We start from the raw sequence: 17,603 nt of genomic DNA, 5'->3' as shown, positions 1-17,603 counted from the left end.
GTGCTACATTGTCAGAAGTGCTGTCTTTCATTAAACCAAGGCCTGTCTGCCCTCTCAGATGGTTACAACAAATCCCATTGCACTATTTCAACGAAGAGCAGATGCCAGACATTTTGTCCCTCATCAAGCATCAATTAAAAAACAGCTTATCTGGTCTTTAATCATATTACTGTTTTTGGGAGCTTGCTGTGTACAAACTGGCTGCCACGGTTTCTACATTACAATGCTGACTACACTTCACAGTCAGTGGAGTACATTTGAAGTGCTTTAGGACACCCTGAGCATGTGAAAGAAGTTTTATAATTGCAAGGTCTTTTTTTTTTTTAAAACATCGGGTTGTCGATTTCAGTTATTCCTGTTCCCAGGCAACATTTTCAGTGCCCAAGATCAGTGAATAGTCCAACAATACAAAGATTACTTCTCTAATTGGGCACAGTAAGTCTTTTTGACACATTTCCGAACAAATATTCTGATTGTTAGTAAAGTCACAGGTTGAGATTTTGAACAAACAGCAGAATATTTTGCAGCAAGTTACTGTCATGACATCCCAGTGCTTATAAATGGAGAGAAAGCTGGCTGCATTTACAAACTAGTGGTTTTGTTTTGCACTGATACTTGGATTATATAGTGTAAATACAGCCTGAATGGGACATAGGGCTCAACTTTGATACTGGAAGTGCAGTGAGATTACCTGAAGGAGGCAGTTTCACCTCTTCCCTTCAGAATCATTAAACACTTGTGACTTCCACTCAAAGCAGTTTCGCATTAGTATCCTGTATAAAAGGCAAATCAGTTGGCTCTACAATAGTAAAAGTGTGGACTATATGGTGAAAAGATTGAGTATCTTGGTGAGAATCTCACTCAAGTATCCCATTTTAAAACAGCTTGTGTTTTTTGTATCATACAAATTGAAAGGGAATCAAGACGATTGAGTCATCCATTTTGTTGATCTACAGATTTCTCATTCAATTAGATATTTCAAGTGGCACCGATATGGAAAGGCTCTCAAAGCCACCCACATCATATTGAGCCTCTGATGCAAATCTTTTGAGAGATAACCAGCAGCCACCGAGCAACAGATATACAACTGTGTCTCTTCCATTCAAAGGATCAAAACAAGGTATGTACATTATGGGTGCCTTTGAATCTGCTATTTGAGATAACTGAATTAGCAGCTACATAAAAAAAACAAAGTACTCTCTGACTCAGTGGTATTTTAATAAAAAAGTTTTAATTTTAATTGTACGCGGTCCAGTCTAAGGCACTGGGATCATTAATTCCTCACTCAGCCCAGATATCGATATTCACAAATGACATAAAAAAGCTCAAGAAAAAAAAAGAGCTTAAAATTATTTGCTTTTTATACAGAATCCGTTAAGAGTGGCAGTCACGTGCAATAAACAAGATAGGTTCACCAAACTGATCCTTGAAATGGTGGGATTGTCCTATGAGGAAAGATTGAGGAGACTGGGCCTATATTCTCTAGAGTTCAGAAGAAAGAGAGGTGATCTCATTGAAGAATACAAAATTCTTAAAGGGCTTGACACGGTAGATGCAGGAAGGATATTTCCCCTGGTTGGTGGGGGAGGGGGGTCGTCTAGACCAGGGGACACAGTCTCAGAATCAGAGGTAGGCAGTGTAGGACTGAGATAAGGAGGAATTTCTTCACTCAGTGTTGTACCTTTGGAATTCTCCACCCCAGAGGGCTGTGGAAGCTCAGTCATCGAGTATATTCAAGACAGAGATTCCGAGATATTAAAAAGATATCAAGGGATATGGGAATAGTGCAGGAAAATGGCACTGAGGTAGAAGATTAGCCATGATCTAGTTGAATGGTGGAACAGGCTCCAGGCACCGAATGGCCTACTCCTGCTCCAATTTCCTATGTTCCTAAATGTTAGGACTAAGAAATGCAAAAATATACAGCACGAGGCTATCGGAAGGCAATTTTAAGACTAAAATAAAAATAAAAGATTAAGTGGCAGAGAAGTACTAAAAACAATCTCTAGGAAAAAACCAAATAGTTTACTAATTAAATAAAGTAATGCATTGATTAAAGTCTTGAACAGCCACATAGGTAATCTTCACAAACAGGAGGTTCCATATGCAACAATAGGGAGATACTAACTCATGTCTCATAATATATTGTCGAAAGGATCAATGGGAGACATTCACATTCTATTTTCAAGCATCCAACAAAAAGCAACTTTAACATGCTCAAATATCAACTGACAGGTCAGGAAAAGATCACAGCACAAGATGTAGACGAGGAAGAAAATTTGGTCTATCCAAGGTCCCTAAGAAAATCTAGTTACCCCACCAAATTTACTTGCTGAAATCTACAGAAATAATTTTAACATCCAATTTTCAAACTAATATTCTCCTGTATTTCCGAGGCATCTGCTCCCTTCACACAATTCTCGATATATGCAATCATATTTTTATTGTCAACTTTTTTTTTTAAAATGCTAACCTTTACAGTTTAGCTATTTCTAACAGTACATCAATCTACACTTACAGGGAGAATTCGTACTTTATTATTTCCCTGCACTTTCCATTACCTTACTCCATCCTGCTACAGATAGTTGCGCACTCCAAATCATATTGTGTCTACCTCTTACTCCCTTTACCACACACATCTAATGAGATAATGCTGCTTTTGTGTTGCTCGGAGTGATTAATTTTGAATTAATTAGCTTAAAAGTCTTATAAATAGTCCATGCTTGTCTGACATTTTTACTGAGTTTGTTTCCCAGATCTTTGTTCAACGCCAATTCTACCGACAGCCTAATGTTCCCTTTTTAAATGATTACAACAGTATTAGGCTCAACTAATGTCTGTATCCTTTCCAATAGATCCTCTAGTTCACTCTAGGATCTGAGATTCCCATCCCAGAACCTCCTTCCAAGTGGTTGAATTGTGACTTTTTAATATAAATGGAGGGAAAACTTCAAATTGAGCAATTTAACATTTCAAACAGTGAATGTCCTCCTTTTCAAATCAATGAGAAACCTACCATAGGATGGGAGAAACAATGAGTAACCACCATAGAACACACGTAATACACAACCTTTGTTACTCCTAGTACTATTATTGAAGATGGCTCAATAAATCATATTTAAAAGAAACATGCAATGCGAATTCCTTTCGTTTCCCATTTCTAGATAAAGAATAACCTTGTTTGTAAATCACAAGAGGGTTTTAACAGGTCAGTTTCTGCTGCACGTTAGCTTGTTGTGATTTTACAATTCCTCCCACTCCATTTTTAGAGGAAGGTTACAATACCATAGTGAGTGAAAATGTCATATTTTCATAAACCCAGACAGAAATAAGAACTGCACAGAGAGTTTTCTTGTGTATAAATTATGCACTTTTAATAGTGGGTCATGTTAATCACTACCACATTCTAAAATATACCATTTTTTAAAAAAGTGAAGATTTGCTTGCTGGACTGTACTAAAGCAGAATGATTCTGCTCAGTTTTTAAATAACCTTTCTTCTGTACAAATATGTGCAACTTTCACAAAACCAATAACATTAAAAGTAGAAAATCTAAACCTCTTTTCTACATGAAAAATTTCAACTTTATTGCTTAAAAGTAAAAGTTATTGAAATACAAGATATAATGGCAAAACATATTTGCACAATAGCTGCTGTATATCTGATCAGAAAACTACTACTTTGAATGATCAAATTTCTGTTCAACGCAATATTGTTTAGTCTGACAAGCGTTCCTTCCAATATCACCAATCGTCATCCAATGGGGATTCCCTCTCGCTACACTATCAGAAGGGTGGTCCGCACCCATGGTCTACCTGCCTGCTACCTCATTCCTGAGCCATGGCAACATCTCCAGATGTTTGCCAGATTTCCACACTTCCCACCCACTCTGCTATATCCATTTACAACTCCTCTGCACTCATCTTTTCTTTCTTTATTTGTCCCAGTATCACCCACTTTTGCACTGCACCATCATCCCTTTTGTCAATTGCTCCTGCCCTCAACACCATCACAGACTGTTGTCTCTGTATCTACTTAAAAGCTGTTCCTTCATCAGAATTGGAAGATGTGAGGGTCATCATACTGAAATGTTAACTTCTCTCTCTCTCCACAGATGCTTCATGACCTGCTGAGTGTTTCCATTCATTGTGCTTTTATTTAACCAAATGTCATGATTTTTGATCCTTGACGATTCACACAGCGCTGTTCTCTGCGGCTTGCAGCACAACTACACCCACTTAACTCAGAAAAGACTGATCCAGATAGCTATAAGCACACTGTATCAGAATGTTACTAAATGCTGATAATTGTTAGACCAGCAACTTCTATATACAGTGAGATTTAGACTAATGATTTAAAACAGTGGTTCTCAAACTTTAGTTGAAGGGCCCCTTTTCAAATGGATTACTTATGAACTCCTCATCAAAATTATAATACTCAAAATACTCTACATGCAATAGTTTCATAATTTAGAATCTGTTGATTCTAATTCAAATAATCAGCAACAATATCTGCACTGATATGGCCTAAATCTATGTTCCCCGTTGTATCTCCTATATCAGATGAGTTTATGGAGGCTGAGAAAGTGAGCAAAAGCTATAGAGATGGGTGACCAGAGTGGGTGTTATATAGGGGCCAAAGAGAAGGGGAAGATGGAGCTACATCAATAGCTTTGACTGTACCAGGGAGAGTGGAAGACAGTGATAGTTATGCTGGGTATGAGGACATCAGAGACAGAGGTGCTCACTGATCTCTGTATTTCCAGCATTTTCTGCTTTTCCCATCTTGTAGCCTCCACTGTACAAACAATGTACTGAATGATATCAGCAAAGACAGTGCTCCAGTTTTTCCAGCTGGGAAAAAGAACACAGGAACCAAACTAAAAGCAAAATACTGCAGATGTTGAAAATCAAATAAAAACAAAGTGTTGGAAATATTCAGCAAGTTTGGCAGCATCTGTGGAGAGTTAACGCAGGGTTCTGATGAAAGGTCATTGACCTGAAATATTAACTGTTTCTCTCTCCACAGATGCTGCCAGACCTCGAGTATTTCCAACATTTTCTGGTTTAATCTCTGTTTCAAAGGATTGTGGGAACTGAGGTCAGTGGATATTCTGCAAACACTCTCCAATTCTTTTTTGCACAGCTGGAGAAAGGTGAACTCTCTATTCAACAATGTGCTTGTATTGACATTTTTGTGACTGCAGAGATCATTCAAACCTTATGGGGCTGCAGACACTAAGCAGTGTGATGTGGTTGGGACAAGAGGAAACTTAGCTGTATCAAACTGCATAATGAAAGTTCACACCACTGCAGGCAGTTAGAATCATCAATATCCATGCCAAGATGTTTTCCCCTCTAACTATACTGTCTTCTCTTCTCTTGCAGTCAGTCTTTAATGGACTATAGCTCCATGGATGCTGGTTACCTACAGTGCAATCCCCACTCCTGACACTGTTCCTGCTTATCCCATGCAGTCACCTATATCAGACAAACGGAACCAATCATTTGCCATTGCCATCGGCATAAATTACAATGGCGTCATTTAAACCATATTAATAGAGTCAGAGTTTATACAGCACAGAAACAGACCCTTTGCCCTATCATGTCTGCCGGTCATCAAGCACCTATCTATTCTAATCCCATTTTCCAGCACGTGGCCCATAGCCTTGTATGCTATGGCATTTCAAATGCTCATCTAAATACTTTTCAACTGTTGTGAGGGTTCCTGCCTTTACCACCCCTTCAGGTAGTGTTTTCCAGATTTCAACCACCCTCTGGGTGAAAAAGATTTTCCTCAAATCCCCTCTAAACCTCCAATTCAAGTAACTGTTTGCACCCATTAAATTGTGAATACCTGTCATTGCATCCGAACTCCTTGTGACCTCTAGAATGCCTACCACTGCTGAGAGCCCTTCTTGCTAAGCTGGACAGATTTAAAAATTAATACGAGTCTAAACTGGTGACGTTTATTGTGCATGCAGAATTAGTTACCTTGTCAAATAAACTATTAGTGACCAACATGTAAGAGTTCTTGAAAGACGATTTCAATTGAAATGGGAGGTTATTGAGAATATGACAACTAGTTTATTGTTTGCTCCAAACTTATGGTCCATTTAATGCACCCTCCAATTGACTCCTTCCATCTACTCCCATTCCAGTCTGACCAGTGCTGAACAAAATATCCTGATGCATTGCATTTTCTTGCAGAATTATCCCAAGTTCTTTTATGCCTTCAATACTCCATATCATAATTTGTTATACCACCCACTGTGTACAGTAGGCAAATTGCATTGACACCAATGCACCCATTAAACAGCACTGGGGTCTTGCCTTGTCCAAGCACCCAATATTTGTGAACGTTGAATAGTCTGCCTCCATTAACTTTCAATCCGCCTCGCTTGACCTATTCCAACCACCACGAAAGTTAAAGTAATCACTTTCACCCCTCCAAGTAGTACAAACAAGGTTTCTGATTATCATTTTATCACATCAAAGAACATTCACCTGGGAGAGCACAATAACAGGAATGCAATCAAGTGATTCTAACAAACTAAGAAGCAGAGAGAATCAGCTATTTCTCAAATGTATTCTTAACAAACATTAGGTTACAGGTGACATCTGGTGTTATCACCTTAAGGTTTCCAACGCCAGTTGTTTACAGGTGCAAACATAAGTGAGTTATATAGCACATAAAAAGTGTAAATGACTTGAGAGGATGTTAGAGCCAGAAAAAATACACACAAGGCACAATTACAGTTTACAATGGAATCCACTGGGATAGGAAAGGAGATGAGCAGTCAAGATGAAGGATGAAGCAAATGAGAAGTCGCATTCACCTGCTCAGGGACAGGGTAAATAATGCTCCACGACTGGAAAAACAAACTTGAATTGTACACGTTCTCTTCTCTTCCTTAGCCTTTCACAAGCTCTTGACTACTTCAATAGCTTCTTGATCATATGGTTACTGAAAGTTTAATATGCTTTTCAAAGTTTGTGACCAGTTAATCCAAAGCAACAAAACTACATACATTTATATTAATGAAAAATGCTAGAAATACTCAGGTCAGGCAACATCTGTGGCGAGAGAAACAGTCAATGTTTCAGACCAATGACCATTCATCAGACCTGAAACATTAACTCTGTTCCTCCTTCCACAAATGCTGCCTGACCTGCTGAGTTTTTCCCAGCATTCTGTTTTCTAGCATCCATTCTATTTTGTTTTTGCCTTGTTCTACATGAGATGCATTAGATCAATGCCCCAAAGCACTTCACAGAGGAGAAAAACTGAGGCAGAGTAGAGGAGATAGGGCAGGTAACCAAGACATAGTTGACTGGAACTTGTTTGAAGACAGGAAGCTTGAGACAGCTGAAAACTGCCACTGGAGGTCGAAGTTGAACAAAGGGTTTGGTGAAGGTAGGAACAGAGATATGGTGAGGGATTTGCAGATGTGGAATTTAAAATCAATGCATTACAAACATTTTTCCCCCAAAGAAATGTATTATTCTCTCTGGATCAGGGAGATACATGTCAAAACAAGACTCTCAACAACTTATTCAATATCTTGCTTTAATATCCTTTAGCTTTTGAAAAAAAAAATCAAGCCACTGAAGGCTTCGTGAGGTACAAATATACACCAAACATCTTAGGTCGTGTTAAATCAAACAAGCAGTGATCACTGTTACAATAAATGTAAGAGATATTTTATTTAAAAACCACAGTGATACATTACTCTAACCATAACCTCTGATATAAGCAACATTAATTTGAACTCCATCTTGAATAAAGAAGATATATTATGAAAGGTGCTGTATGCCAATATTACAATTCACTGAGTGACCAACATGAGCTCACATATACTGTTGCCCTCCTGAACTGTCACACTTATCTACAGGAAGATTCAGCCTGTGTCAGTCTTGTGCAGTCTCTGGCAACCAGTTACAAAGAGCGGCTGGTAAAAGGTTTCTGAACAGGTCGTCTGCCTCCCTTCTCAGCTGGATACAGGTATACTAAATATAAAACTGCATAGAAAGTCATCCAAAGTCTATCAAAACAAATCTTTGAACAGCTCCCGAGAACAGCTTTAAATAATTGATTCCACATATTTTAAGGTAGTACATTCCCATTACAGCAAGATTGAGCAATAGTGTATAAAAATTGAGTTCAATGACTTGCTGCATCCCATTTTTAAAGTAAATTCAATTATGAGTAGTCATTGTTTGTTTTCAGCCTTACATTAGGCAGGACACACAGAAATCACTGCTATTTTACCAAAAGTGATGAAAGATCCCATTAGAGTCATAGAGAGATACAGCACTGAAACAGGCCCTTTGGACCATCGGGTCTATGCCGACCATCAACCACCCATTTATACTAATCCTACAATAATCCCACATCCCCTCCTACATTAATCCCATATTCCCTACCATTCTCCTACCACCAAACTAAAATAGGGACAATTTGCAATGGCTAATTTACCTATCAAGTCTTTGGCAGTGGGAGGAAACCGGAGCACCCGGCGGAAACACACGCAGTCACAGGGAGAACTTGCAAACTCCGCACAGGCAGTACCCAGAACCGAGCCCGGGTCGCTGGAGCTGTGAGGCTGCAGTGCTAACCACTGTGCCGCCCATTGCACAAAGAAATCATCTACAACTCTGTTCAGAAGCATGAATAATAAAGAGCTTTGCAGAGGGAAAAAAAAGTAAGAACTGGGAATAATTGTATAGCATATGACACAAACCATACAATGCATGTCTCATGCCAAATATTAATATTCAGTCCCTTCCCCTTCACCCTATTCAACTCCTCATTCCCACATGTAACCATTCTCATTGATTTATGGGGAAAAATCAGCCCTCAGCTACCACTTCAAAAGGTCAAAAGCTCTAAGTACAATTACTTCTGATCAATCAACATACACAAATGCAAAACACATACAGCCGCCACAGGTTCGCAGCACCCCCTCCCAAAAATGCATTCATGAACGCAATGATTTTTTTACCCTCCTTACTCTATCTCCCCTGAAGGCAATGGTTCATGCCAAATAAAATTTTAGAGGAAATAGCCATTCAGTAGCTTCAGAAAGGGTGCAGATTGGAGAAGCTGGGGTTATTCTTGTTAGGGAAGCTGGAGAGGAGATTTGAGAGGTGTTGAAAATCATGAGTCTAGACAGAAAGAAATTGTTCCCATTGGAGGAAGGATTGAGAAACAGAGGACACAGATTTCAGGTGAATGGGAGAAAAATCAAAGTCAACATGGAGGGAAAACTTTCTTTACGCAATGAGTCGCTAGGATCTGGAATGCACTGCCAGAGGGAGATTCAACTGCAGCTTTCAAAAATGTTACAGGGAAAGGGCAGGGGGGTTGGATTAGTTAAATTGCTATTGCAGAGCTGTATGGACTCGACAGGCCAAATGGCCTTCTGTGCTGTAACCATTCCACAATTCAAATATTTATCTGTGTGTGTTAGCTTCAACACTACCACAAGAGACAGGCAGTCACCGGTCAGTTTGATCTTGCTCACACACTTTCAGCAAAGATTACAGGACAGTTAACAAAGTAGAAGTCAGCCATTCCTCCCCTTGCTCACACAGCAGCATGGAAGCCTAGTGTGGAGCCTTACTAGCATCCTGTGATTAGCTCTTCAGTACAGACCAGGGGTTAAACCTGGAACCTTCCGAGCTCAGTATCATACCAAGTGGAGCATTTAACCATCGAAACACTGACACAAGAGGGCTCAACATGTGCAATTTCCAATGTACATGATCTCCTTCCCATGCCATTTTACTCAGCAGTGCCTGATGTCACAATTTGAACAAAAACCTGGCAGGAATAGTTTGCTGGCATTTCACAGTTTGTACTCCAATCTTTTGTACCAAGTAAACAAATGTTGTACCCAGTACTTACCTATACCCTTAAGCAAAAAAATTTACATTACAAATCTGTTCCACCTACTCTAAAGGCTCATATGATTAAAATAACAATCACCCCCCCTTTACTTAGCAGTGATGAAACTAAATAAAATAAACATAACACCAACACCAAAGCACTTCATTAGAATTAATTACTTTGAAGAGCTGCTGTTTGGACAAGTATGTCTTTTTCAACAAAGGAAGATTACAAATGAGATGAATGCTCAGTGGTATGATTAAGGATGGAATAATGCCCAGGAAATAACTTCTATTATTTAATTCCAAGGGACCTTCCATGCCTACCTTCATAGGCTAGTTGAGGCCAGAACTCAACATCTCATGTGAAAAACAGCACTTCTGACATTAACTACCACAGTGCTGCATTGAAGTGTCAACTAAATTACAGACGCAAGGCCTGGTGTGGTACTCGAACCCACAAATTTCTGACTCATACATATGCGTGCTATCAAATGAGACAAGCTGACAGTTACTATTTTAAAAAACTGATTTTACCTAGCTGCAGGAGGTTAGTAGGGACTTGTGGGCCAGTACCCTTAAACAAAAATCAGTTGAGCGTCGTTGTTTTAACCCCATCTCGACTGTCAAGGCAAGACTGAACAAGTAAAAGGCTACACGATCAATTTCTACCAGCCAATGTTTCCAAGCGCATTTAAAGTGTTTGCTACATGAAAAAATTAAAAGCTTAATGGTTTCAGAAATGTCGACACATGCAGTTTCTCGTTATATTCAAAGAATGCCTCGCCTGTTAAATAAGACACTTTAAATCTTGTTACATTGTCCTCAGATAGATGACTAGTAACACCCAGTGCTAACGAGTACAAATCCTGCAGGGTAATGGATCAGGATACACAAATTTATTGATTTCGATTAGTAACGCGCGATGACGACTTATATATTCGCAATAAAAGCGTAGGTTTGACTCCAACATGCAGCAATCCAGCACGTGTTTAAACAACCCCCCCCCCGCCGAAACAGAACATTAGCCAGTCAAGTGTGAAAGTCACGGTCGAGCTCATCACAACCTGCCCTGCCACGATTACAGCGATATTCGAAAATATAGAAGTATATTTACTTTTCCATTAGGCCGTGCGCTGCGGTACAAAGGAATCACCATGCACCAATTCTGAGCGGACTTCCCTCACTAGAGCGACGAATACTTTGTAGCTGCTTCTTCGCCCGAGCTCAGGTTCCGCCCCCTCCCTCGCGTCCTTTTAATCGGCAGCGCGCTGGACCAATCGGGCACCGAGGCCCTGCCCGCGTCGAATGTTGGGCGGCAAGCTGCACCAATGAGCGCCGACGTGGGGGCGGGGCCCGGCAGCAGGCCTGAGAGCCTCGCGCTCGCTTCGTGTATCCACTGCCGGCGACATTCTGCTACATTCCGCTACAAGCTGTCGGGAGCAGCGTGTTGCTACCTCCAGCGGCCCCTGACACCTACCCGCAAACACATTGTACCTCCAACAGTACACAGGACAGCAATTATCGCCGAAGGAAGGGAACAGATCAACATTACCTGAACAGAGCAAACGAGGAGCCAGTGAGCACTGCAAAACCGTATCACAACATGGACTCAGTGAGCAGCAGTGGACATCCGGGAAAGCCAGCAGTAAACAGCAATGATTGATGGGTGACAGGGCGATGAATGGGCACACGTATATCTTGAGAAAACATTGACAGTCCTGGTGGCAAGAGACACGTTTAGTTGCCATAAGGCCGTTCAATATTATATATGGAACCGTCTGGCGGGGGTTATAAAATCACGAGTTCATCTGGACAAAAAATGCTTAGACACAAAGTTTTAAGAAATAAAAACAAAAAGCGCTGGAAATACTCAGCAGGTTTGGTAGCATCTGTGGGGAGAGAAACAGAGTTAACATTTCAGGTCAGTGACCTTTCATCGGAAGCTTTTCCGCTTCTCTCTCCACAGATGCTGCCAGATTCGCTGTGTATTTCCGGCACTTTTTGTTTTTATTTCAGATTTCCAGCATCTGCTTTTGTATTACTTGAATGTACATTATCATTAAGAAATATTGCACAGCTTTTAATCTCCTCACCCCCAACAAAGACCGTGGAAGTATTCTCATTGTTTGGCTTCTTCAAAAATACTTCATTGGCTATAAAGCACTTTGGGATGTCCTGTGATCGTTCAAGTTGTTATATTAATGCAAGTCTTTCTTTGTAGAAAAGCGTTTTCCTATTTGGAGAAAAACAGTCCTGTGTCAGTCTAATTATTTCAAATGCAAGACCCACAGTGTTTCAATTAGATTTATACCATGTTTCATTGAGAATTTTAAAAATTCGCAACTTTGTTTTCAAATTCTGCCATGGCCTTGCCCCTCCCTATCTATGTAACCTCCTCCAGCCCTACAACCTCCAGTTCTGTCTCTTGCGCATCCCTGATTTTTCATCATGAGTGGTTGTGCCTTCAGCTGCCTAGACCATAAGCTCTGGAATTCCCTCCTTACGCTTCTCTACACATTTCCTTTAACACGCACTTTAAAACCTACCTCTGCTCCTAAACCACTTAAAATTTCCTCTCTCTCTATGTTTATACCATACAATATTTCACACTTTGTCCTCAGCTATAATGTCTGCATCATTCTTCCCCACATTTGCAAAAACAAATGCAAAGTATTCATTAAGAACCATGCCCATGTCTTCCACCTCCATACACAATTTACCTTTTTGGGTCTTAATGAGCCCTATTCTTTATTTAGTTATCCACTTGCTCTTTATGTATTTTTAAAACATCTTTTAGTTTTCCTTGCTATTACCTACCAATGTTTTTTCATGCCCTCTCTTTGCTCTCCCAATTTCCTTTTCATTTTTACCCCTGCATGTTCTATATCTCTTGAGGCTTTCTGCAATATTGAGCTACCTTTTTTGCCTTATCCCATTTTGTATGGTCTTTGACATCTGGTTGGGGGTGGGGGGCTTGGGTCTAGATTTGGGAGTCCCACTCTTTTTCTGGGAACATATTTGTTCTGAACCCTCTCTATTTCAGGCTTCAATACCTCCTCCGGCTGTGACACTGATTTACCTTCAAGTAGATGTTTCCAGTCCACTTTTGCCAAATCACATCTCAGCTTAATAAAATTGGCTATCCTTTGCAGACATGGCTCCCGATGCCAGTGAGAGACCCCACCACTGCTGCAGAGGAGAGATACAACGCCAGCCACTGAGCTACAAGAGCCACCATTGAGCAGGAGATCGGCATACTTAAAGAGCGCCTCCAATGCCTGTATGGATAGGGTGATGCCCTGTACTACGGCTGAAAAGGCCAGCTGCTTTCTTTGCTGCTCTGCACAACTAAGCACCCAATAGGGGCCAGGCCTGGCATGATGAGGAGAGACATCATCAGGATTCCTCCTCGGACTATGAGGAGATGACCTACAACATGAAAGACGCATGGGAGGGCAGATGGCACCCAGGCTCTGCACGCAGGGTTGGCAGTGAGGTAGGGATGTACGGAAGTGGCTTATCAGACAAAGGCTTTCTGCATCATAGGAACCAATATGAGATCTGCAAGCCACACATCACCGTCGCTCACCTGAGTTCTGATGAAGGGTCACTGATCTGAAACGTTAACTCTGTTTCTCTCTCCACAGATGCTGCCAGACCTGCTGAGTATTTCCAGCATTTCTTGTTTTTATTAACCCTCGCTCACCTGCTGTGCACCAGTCCACATCTGCAGTATCCCTGTGTAAACCATTAGTGGCAGCAGCTGACTGAGCCAATGTCCATGTCACTGCATCCGTGGAGACACTCATGAGTAATGGTGCCATGGCAATGATGTTATTTATTTATTTATTTTTTTTTATTTAGAAATACAGCACTGAAACAGGCCCTTCGGCCCACCGAGTCTGTGCCGACCATCAACCACCCATTTATACTAATCCTACACTAATCCCATATTCCTACCACATCCCCACCTGTCCCTATATTTCCCTACCACCTACCTATACGAGGGGCAATTTACAATGGCCAATTTACCTACCAACCTGCAAGTCTTTGGCATGTGGGAGGAAACCGGAGCACCCGGAGGAAACCCACGCAGACACAGGGAGAACTTGCAAACTCCACACAGGCAGTACCCAGAATCGAACCCAGGTCGCTGGAGCTGTGAGGCTGCGGTGCTAACCACTGCGCCACTGTGCTGCCCCTGTTATTGCATACGTTGGCTCTCCTGAAGGGCCAAAAGTGCAAAAGGATGTGACATTGGCACTACAGGCTGGCACATATCATTCGCACAGAGAAAAGGACATACATGTTGGTGAGGATCATTTAGTGAAAGACGTATTTACATTGCTGTGACACCCGTGCATTCTCATTTGTGTCAGTGTGTTCCCTGTAAACCTCTGTAATTCCTTTTATGGTCTATTTATGGCTCACGTCCTGGAATGTGCAAAATTAAGATTATTCACCCAGGTGTGGCACGCCTACAAGAAGGAATGTTACACTTGAGTGGGAAAAAGGATCACAACTGCACAGGACACTGGGACACAGCAGGGTAAGTATGTGGCAGCAAAGCGGAAAGTGCTGGGGTAACTCAGCAAGTCATGCAGCATCTGCGGAGAGAGAAACAGAGTTAACTTTCAGGTCTGTGAACTTGGACAAGTTAACTCTGCTTTTCTCTCCACAGATGCTGCCTGACCTGCTGGATTTCTGTAGCACTTTCTGCTTTGCTGCCAGATTGACAGCAGCCCCACTCTTCAGCAGTCAAGTAAGTATTCTTTGACAGCTGTCAGGAAGCAGGTGCTGGGGCGCTTAAAATAGGGCCCCAGCACCTGCTACACAACTATCAAACACTGTCTCACTGCGCTGAATGTCCCACCTCTCTCCACATAATATGGGGAGGGTGGCTCGGCGGCATGATTCTAATGAGCCCCCACGTGTAATATTGCGGGGGCTCTGCGACAATCGCCAAATGCTGGTGCTGCACTGAGTTGAAAGGGCGCCACCGTGCAGCGCAGCACCTGAATAAAATTCAGCCCTAGAGTTAGTCTTTCTACAATAATAAATAGTAAGGACAAAAAGGTGATTATTGACAAAATTATTGAGAAATGGATAGGGACTGAATTTAAGGCACCAGCTAAGTTTTTGACTGATAATGGAGGGGAATTTGCTAATGACCAGTTCAGAGATATGTGTGAAAACATGAACATTATGCTTATGAATACTACAGCTGAAAGTCCTTTCTGCAATGTGCTTTGTGAAAGGAATCACGCAGTGGTTATTGAAATGTTACATAAAATCTTAGCTGACCAGTCAAGCTGCAAGTTGACAACTGCCCTGGCAGAGGCGGTTCATACGAAGAATTTGCTTCAGATGGTTGGAGGATATAGTCTCTATCAATTGGTATAGTGGTGGAATCCCAAATTGCCTCTGTACTGTGCAAAAGTCTTCCTGCTCTAGAAGGTACTACAATTAATTCAATTTTTTCTACACAGTTGAATGTTTTACATGCAGGGAGGTGGGCTATCATCAAGGCGGAGGTTTCTGAGAAAATTCGTAGAGCTCTGAGGCATCGTAGAAGGCCATCTGAGGCGGAATTTAGTTCAGGAGGTTTGATGTATTCTAAAAGAGAGGGACATAGGGAATGGAAGGGCCCCGGTAAAGTCATGATGGTAAGTCAGTAGTTATCAAGCATGGAAATCAAACTATTAAGGTTCATTCCTCACGATTAATCAGGGTTCTTTACAAAATCTCAGAATCTGAGCAGTTGTTCGAGGGAAATGAGGCACCTCGTACCTCAAATACTCATGTGTTTTGTGATGAAGGTCCTGAGGCACAGAATATGATAGATCCATATTTGGATAGTAATGTGACCGATCATGATGCTCAGGAAAGAGCTATCGTATCCAAAGGCCAATTGCCTGAGCAGGCACTTGGATGACATATATTCCACAGGATTCTAATAAATGGAGAGATGCAAGAATTGTGGGACCTGCAGGAAAATCTACAGGCAAGGTTAAATATTGGTTAAATGTTCAAGATGATGACCAAGAAGCCAGGTCCATGGACTGGCAGAATGGGGTGAAAGAGTGGAGGGTAAGAAAGCGAAGTACAAGTTCTAATAGTGGATCTGGAAGTGACTCCTGCGTAAGGAAGCAATCATGTACTGGAGAAAGAGCCTCCGATAAAGTGCAAGTGAGATCTTCTATCAGTAGTTCCGAAAGATATCTTAATGCTAATAGAGGCCATACTTTGAACAGATTCCACAATGAAATGAAAGCTAGAGAACTGGAAGCAGAAGTCCTCACGATCGTGAAGTTTTGGTGGCTGGCAATAAACTTGAGGATAAACCAATAATAGAAGCAAAACATAAAAAATTAGAGTGTTGGAGAGAGTTTGGTGTTTATTCTGAGGTACCAGATAGGGGACAGCCAGCCTTGTCACTTAGATGGATTAGTACTGAAAAAGTCCTTCCTGATGGAACTTATAAGGCTAAAGCGAGGCTAGTTGCGAGGGGTTTTGAAAAGTGACTGGGTGATACCGATGCTAGACTGCACTCTCCCACAGCTGGAAAAGTAATCTTCAAAATCTTTTGGCCACATATTCATGGGAGTGTAGATCCATTGACATAAAAGCCACATTTCTACAAGGTGATACACTTTTCTCTGAAAAGTATCTGACACCACCTAAAGAGGCAGCAGATGCAGAAGGAAAATTATGGTAACTGAACAAATGTGTCTATGGCCTTAATGATGCTTCCAGGGTGTGGTATTTCTCAGTGAGATCTGTTTTGTTGAAAATTGGTTGTGTTCAACTAAATGCAGATCCTGCAATGTTTTATTGTTATCAAACAGGGAAACTTTCAGGCATCTTCATGATGCATGTTGATGATCTCTTATGGGGTGATACTGCGGATTTTGAGAAATATGTTATTAATAAGATTAGGGCAGAGTTTAAGATTGGGAGTCAGGCTTGTGGGGCCTTTAAATATATTGGTTTTGATATTAAGCAGACTAAGTCTGGAAAAAGTTTGAATCCGATTTAGAGAGCGTTACTCCCATACCGATTAATTGTGTGAGATCATCACAGAAAGATGATGATCTATCTGAAGCAAAGATTGAGCAAGAATGAGCTTGATTGGTCAATTAAACTGGCTGTGCTCTCAGACTAGGCCTGATGCCAGTTTTGATGTGCTGCAGTTAAGCACGATGATGAAACATCCAAAAGTTGAGAATGTTTTAAGGGCAAATAAAACATTGAAAAAACTAAATCTGGAGAAATGTGTACTGAAGTTCCCATCCTTAAGTGACCCAAAGAACATGAAGCTAATAATTTTTAGTGATGTTTCACATGCTAATCTTGCTGATGGGTATTCAAGTGCAGCTGGCTTCATAATATTTCCGATAGGTGAAAATGGGAAATGTTGTCCTTTAGCTTGGGAGACAAGAAAATAAAATGGGTTGTTAAAAGCTCTTTAGCGGCAGAAACACTGGATCTTGTGGAGGCAGTGGATATTGGGGTTCTATTTGTCAAATATTTTGGGTGAAATTCTGAACAAGGGATATACTGAAGATAGGATACCCATTGAATGTTATGTGGATAATCATTCTTTGTGGGACAACGTTCACTCTACAAAAAGTGTGAGTGAGAAAAGACTATGTATTGACCTTGCTGGATTGAAACAAATGCTGGAGAGAAAGGAAATCTCCAAACTTA

General features: G+C 41.1%; 1 protein-coding gene across 2 annotated transcripts in view; it reads right to left on the bottom strand.

The window, feature by feature from the left end:
• The window catches only part of usp36 (ubiquitin specific peptidase 36), an 86,418-nt gene extending 74,888 nt beyond the window's left edge, over nucleotides 1-11,530 (bottom strand). The window contains exon 1 of one of the 2 annotated variants that reach the window (XM_068058348.1): nucleotides 11,446-11,530. Coding sequence is in view for 1 of the 2 variants with exons in the window: in XM_068058347.1 (XP_067914448.1) it covers nucleotides 11,008-11,049 (42 nt within the window). In the remaining variant the exon portion in view is untranslated. Of the gene's footprint in view, nucleotides 1-11,007; nucleotides 11,159-11,445 lie in introns of those variants that run through there. The other variant, XM_068058347.1, reaches the window with a different exon arrangement.
• Nucleotides 11,531-17,603: the final 6,073 nt, after the last annotated feature.

Source organism: Heterodontus francisci, chromosome 26 (assembly GCF_036365525.1).
Source record: "Heterodontus francisci isolate sHetFra1 chromosome 26, sHetFra1.hap1, whole genome shotgun sequence".
Lineage (NCBI taxonomy): Eukaryota > Metazoa > Chordata > Chondrichthyes > Heterodontiformes > Heterodontidae > Heterodontus > Heterodontus francisci.
Note: the sequence above shows the minus strand (reverse complement) of the source record. Positions and strands in the feature narration are given on the sequence as shown.